The 5,913-nt window shown below is 34.4% G+C and overlaps 1 protein-coding gene across 1 annotated transcript; it reads right to left on the bottom strand.

The window, feature by feature from the left end:
• Positions 1-223: 223 nt before the first annotated feature.
• Positions 224-2,824, bottom strand: LOC140976659 (uncharacterized). Its single transcript, XM_073440905.1, has 5 exons — positions 2,425-2,824; positions 1,587-1,748; positions 1,429-1,504; positions 1,147-1,273; positions 224-498 (listed from the first exon to the last, which is right to left on the bottom strand). Exons 2-5 carry the CDS (start codon positions 1,698-1,700, stop codon positions 282-284), a joined length of 534 nt encoding a protein of 177 aa, XP_073297006.1. The 5' UTR covers positions 1,701-1,748; positions 2,425-2,824; the 3' UTR covers positions 224-281.
• Positions 2,825-5,913: the final 3,089 nt, after the last annotated feature.

Below are 5,913 nucleotides of genomic sequence, written 5' to 3'. Positions count from 1 at the left end.
AAATTTGACATCATATTTAATGATCCATTTCCATTAAGGAGAAAAAACTGAAATTATATAGCGCATAATAGACCTAGTTGGTCATCATTAGAAAAAGAGCACCATATCAGTTCGACTTTAAGGGATATATCTCAATAGCCACTCTATATTTCTCAACGTGGCTCAAAGGTAAAGCAAATAAATATATGGATGATAAATAAGGGAAGAGTTGAAGACATGGTCACAACAAAAATAATTTACCTCGGTATTTTCAGAATACATGCATACAATCTGCGAATTAGCTAAGAATTTGTATCAGAATCTGAATCTGAATCCGAATCCGAATCCGAATTTGAATCAGTGTCAATACGGGATCCCATAGGATTTAGCCTGTTCGTGTTGGCTTCCAAAGGAGGAAGTCCATCGTCCCCACTAGAACTTTCATCGTCGTTTTGGGAAGTATTTGGCTGCAATTGCGGCTTGGAGTCTTCTTGGGGAATGAATCCGAAAATATGTGGCCTGCTTATGAGAACCACAAACACGAAAAAGAAAATAGTAATCTTTTCTTCATCAGAAATTTGGGGATAGTTGTGGATATACGGACAAACAAACCGTGTGATCAAGTAAATAACAAGGTCTACTCGACGTTGAAATGAGATAATAGATACAAACACCTCAATTATCAAGAAAGTATAAATTCTGTAGAAAATCATTGTAATAAAGTCACAAGCTCTGAAAGAAACAATTGAAGTTCCGAATGACAAGTTAAAATTGTTCTTTAAAGACAGGACAGAAGATTGATCCGTATTTCGTTCAAAGGAAAGCCCGCAAGTCATAATTCATGCATTTGACAGTAAAAATACTAAGAAAATTGTTTTTTTGTACTCTAGGATTTTTTAACTCAACACAAGATAAAGAATCATGAAACAAATTCATGTGTCTTAACAATCGTATTTTAAATTCAAATCAAGTAAAAAAAACAAATAAGTAATAATAAATAACTAAACAACTCTATTTCTCTTAAACAGTATCGTGTCCGAGTTTTGTTGATGAAAAAACAGGTGGTGGGAAAGCCTTTCCGCTCGACTCTTTAAGTTCAATGTACTACAAACCATGGGGTCTAAAGATGATAAAAAGAAAAAAAATAAAGCAAAAGTAAGAACAAACCATTCTGGTGATTTTTGAAGCAGACGAACTTGGTCGTGGTAAAGAACTTGTGTAACAATGCCTCCCACTTTTCTACCAGATTCAGCAGCCTCTTCTCTCCCACTTTCATCAACCACAATAAAACTCCCTAGATATAACAAACCAAGAAGCAATCATCTATCATGTAAATCATTTAGTCATTCATGTTTCACTATAAGACAATGAACTTCCATAAAAAGAACCACAATTCAGAAACATAGTCCACTGAAATTTCAGATTTTAATCTGATTTTCGCACACATACCTCTTTTAAACCACATGCTTTTCTGGAACTTTGCCGGGAAAATTGCTAGTAATTTATGCCCTTTCGCATCCATCACCTTCCCAAATCACATATAGTTACTTAAGCAGAAGCAAAGCCAGTAAACAGGGAAAAAATAGATAGACAAAAAAAGTAAGTACCTCAATAAGATTGGAGCCCCTGAGGTCCACAACTTGCATTAGACTTTGACCTTGCTGTAGGGTCACTATCTCTTCCGTAACTGCCCTCTTAAGATTCTTCCTGCCTCCTCTCATTTCTTTTTGTAAATTTAAGTTGACTCTCCCATCTTCTGCAAACAGTAGCTGCCCATAACAAAAACAAAGTAAAACAAGCATCAGATACCCGAAATAAAAGTAACATATTCCTTAAACATTTTAATCCTTAAACTTTATGGTTAAAGTTAACTGCAGGGGTTAGGATTTCAATTTTAATATCTCATTTCATCTATCAAATCATGATATAGAACACACTTACACAAGTAACATAATCACATCCACATATTAGAATTTGCATAACTTCCTTTTTTTTTTTTGGGCGAGAGGGAAGTGTTACATTACAAAGAAGAAAAGATAGAACCATGTTTGATAGATCATAGTAAGAACAATTTGATAAATGTGCAAATTGACAAGGCCACAATAGAATGGACAAATGCCAAACAGAGAATAACATGCGACTGATATCATGACATTTTCCTCGAGTATCATAGGTATAAATGTAAGGTTGCTCTGGTATGTTCTGTTTCTGGCTTAGTTACATAATTTTCCAGTAAAATTGCATCGATGAAGGAGTTCAAAGCCTCAGAGTTTTCACAGTGTTCACCCAAATTGGAGAATTATCCGATTTTACAAGCTACCTTATCTTCAAACCACAAAATTTCCAAGAAAAATAAGAAATCAAAATTTATCGTTCCCCCAAAACTTCTCCTGTTTAATCTTCTTTCCTTTTTTCACATATTAATAACTTGTTTATGCTACTTACCTCGAGAAAAAGCCGGATCTTCCTCCGAAAACTTCAGCAACAAAGATCAAAACCCATAAAAATTTATAGGTTAATCTCAAGGAATAAGATTGGCTACGGCGTGCTTTATTACTGGTCACTAAAAAAATGCTCTCTCGCTGTTAGAAACAGTAGAATGAAGATGGTGGTAGACGAATAAATGGTGGCAAGTATGATTTTTTTGTCTATGGATGCCTGTCGTGTTGATGGTTCGCCCGGACGCCGTTATTGCGGCCGGAACGGCAGTGTCCGAGTCAAATTTATTACCGGGAACAGAATTTGCCCCAGAACTCCGATATTTCACGGTGACAGCGGCGGAACGGCCTCTTTTTTTTTGTTTCTGATTAGGGTTTGGGCCGTGTGGGTTGAAGGGTGAATGAGGTGTATGCTGTGTGTGTAAGGCGATGATAGAAATTAGGATATTTTATTGAATAATAATAATAATAATTTGGTCAAATTTTATTTTTTAAAATATTATTTTTAAATGTATTTGAATATTTTTACATATATAACAGAATATTATGTATTTTAAAAAAAATTTTGCCTACATTTATTTGTTAATTATCTCAAAATTATTAATGGGTCCATCGATTTTAATAAAATAATTATGTTCTTTTTTTTGAAAAAATAAAATAATTATGTTTTGCGTTAGTATTGTAAAATAATAATTTTGAAACTTGTAAATATAAAAGAGGGAATTATGTATCAATGTATTGATGATTTTCATGTATTTTTCATTTTTTATGTTACTTATCGATGTATATTGGATAAATATTTATATTGACATAATAATTTTCAAATTATGTTAGTCATAATAATCAAACTAGGTAGTGTGACAAGTTCATCCGAGAAAATATTGATAAATATAATTAAATTCATGACATTTGATCAAATACTACATATTATATGAACTCAAACATCCATTAAAGACGATTTTCATGTATTTTTTTTAATAATAAAACACTCAAATGCAAGATTTTTGCATTTTTATAACTAAACTTTTTTATATACTTACTTGCGATATTTTGTAACACCTCAAACCCTAACCAATTAAATTTCATAAATATATGCATATATATAAAAGAATGTAGATAATTAATGGGCTTACATAATAAACAATAATTGATTGGCTCATTTCATTGTACTTACGAGTATACACATATACATATATATATATATACATATATACATATATAAAAGGAAAATGGAGAACCGTACCCAAAACTTGTTAAGCGCTCTTCCAAAAAAAAGGGAGTTTTCATCACCAACTAATTATTTGAAAATCCAAAACACAATTCGAAACATGAAATCGTAAACGTCAATCAAATCTAAAACTAGCATCTTTCAAAATAAATCATAAACTCGTTAAATCCTCTCAAACATCTCGAAAGCATCAAAAAGTCGTTAAATCTTTAAAGTAATTTAAATCATAACGTAATTGAGGGAAACTAGCGACGGTCTTCGGGTTGTGTGCACCTTCGGTCCAGCTAGTTCAACCATCAAGTCCTCCATCAAAATCATGTTCACCTGCATCGATCACACCTGGTGACTCTATTGACTCAGCAAACCTTAACAATGATAGCAAGTAATACAAATACATTCACAAGCAACAATGAAAATACTTTTAATCAAAACACCTTTTAATGGACATAAACATTAAACATTTTACTTTCATCATATATTTTTAAAACGTCCTCTATTTATTTTTTTTATAAATCATAAACTCGAAAATTACTAATTAAAATAACGTAACATTTTCATAAATCATAATAATTTAACAACTCGAATCTTAAGTGCATAAAAATCCATAAATCGTCAACTAACCAAAAATATATGTCGACCCTTAAAAAGATCAACTTAACATGAACATAAAACAAAAAAATCTGTAATAAAATCATTAACAATAATCTTTTAAATCTTTTATCTATCAAGTTAATGCGGAAAATAAATGTCTCTCGGGAGTGTACTGCCGGACTCGATCCACTAAAGCTTCAGCGCCTCTCTCAATATCATCATCACCTACAACCAATCAAACATAGTGAGTCTAATGACTCAGCATGCTCAAACCTATATAGCAAGTACATACATATACAATCACATGCATAAAATTTAATTTTACTAAAAATTGATTTTTCCATGCAATTGTGAAACCTTCAAAATATGCCATGCTTAAATTATGAACATTTTCCTTTTAAAATAATCATTTTTAGGTGAAGTCTGATCTTCGAAAGTGACAACATTCATTCGATTGATCAATCTATAAACCATAGTACTAGGCCGCCGGATTCAGCGTCCACTTTTTCAACGATCCCACCGACTATCTTAAAAATAACTTCACCATTATCGTTTTCAACGGATCCATTATCATTGAGATTCTCGCCCCTGTTTTCGACGGTTCACTCCCTTTTCATTGCAAGTTCACCGTTTCCGTTTTCAACGAATCCCTTACTTCAAAAACATTTTCCTTTACTTTTTCATTTCATAAAAGATTTATAACTATCCATATTCTTTAAAAATTTCCACAAAGATGTTTTATATCATTCATATACGTCGAGATAGCTAAAAATAGCATATACATGTAAAATACGTTAAACTTCTAAAAGTAGCATATATCATGCATATATTTTAAAACTTCCAAAAATAACATTTTTCATGATATGGAATTGTTTTAGGAAGTTGCAAACCGCCCTTGACTTTCCTCGAACCGACCGCACAAGATTCAACGCTATACGTAACCGGATGACCTTAAACTTTGACTCAAGGAGACGACTCTATTTAAAAACTTTAAAAACACCCAAAAATATCCAATAGCTTTCTGGAAATTCAATCTTAGGACCTACATTTCAAAAACGACTCGATTCGCTTACCGGAGGACTCGTTTACTATCGTTTTTGCGTTTTTGGTTAAACAAATGACCAAACTACACTTCCGACTCGAACCAAACCGAGAACATTATTTAAAATTTAACTAGGCTCAATTCGGCTCTTTTTTGACACGTTCAGGCAATTTACGACCTCGAACGGACCACGGCTCGAAACGACCCCAAACCAGGCCCTAGACCCCTTCTTTAGACACTAAATAAGACCATGATCAGGCTCTTTTGGACACAGACCAGACGACCTAAGCCCTAAAGCTCCCGCACTAGCAGCCCACAAAACGCATCCTCACGCTCACCTTGGCTCCCTCGGGCACCAGCTGATGTCCCAGGCCTTGGCTCGACTTTTGGCTCACACCAGCCCCTCATCAGGTCCCTAAGGAACGTTCCTAGCCCCTGGACCCGCCATTAAACCAACCCCTTAGCCCACATAACCCCCACGCTCCAAAACATCCCCCAAGCACGTCCAATGGAGTCACGGCTGCTGGGCTTTAGCAGCTCGTCCATGCCCCATCCGAACCCCACCAAGACTTACCTAGGACCCTAAACGAAGCCTCCAGACCATGGCTAAGGCACCATGCAGCCCCCTTGACCAC

This window comes from Primulina huaijiensis, chromosome 5 (assembly GCF_012295235.1).
Source record: "Primulina huaijiensis isolate GDHJ02 chromosome 5, ASM1229523v2, whole genome shotgun sequence".
NCBI lineage: Eukaryota > Viridiplantae > Streptophyta > Magnoliopsida > Lamiales > Gesneriaceae > Primulina > Primulina huaijiensis.
This window is presented reverse-complemented; position numbering and strand designations above follow the sequence as displayed.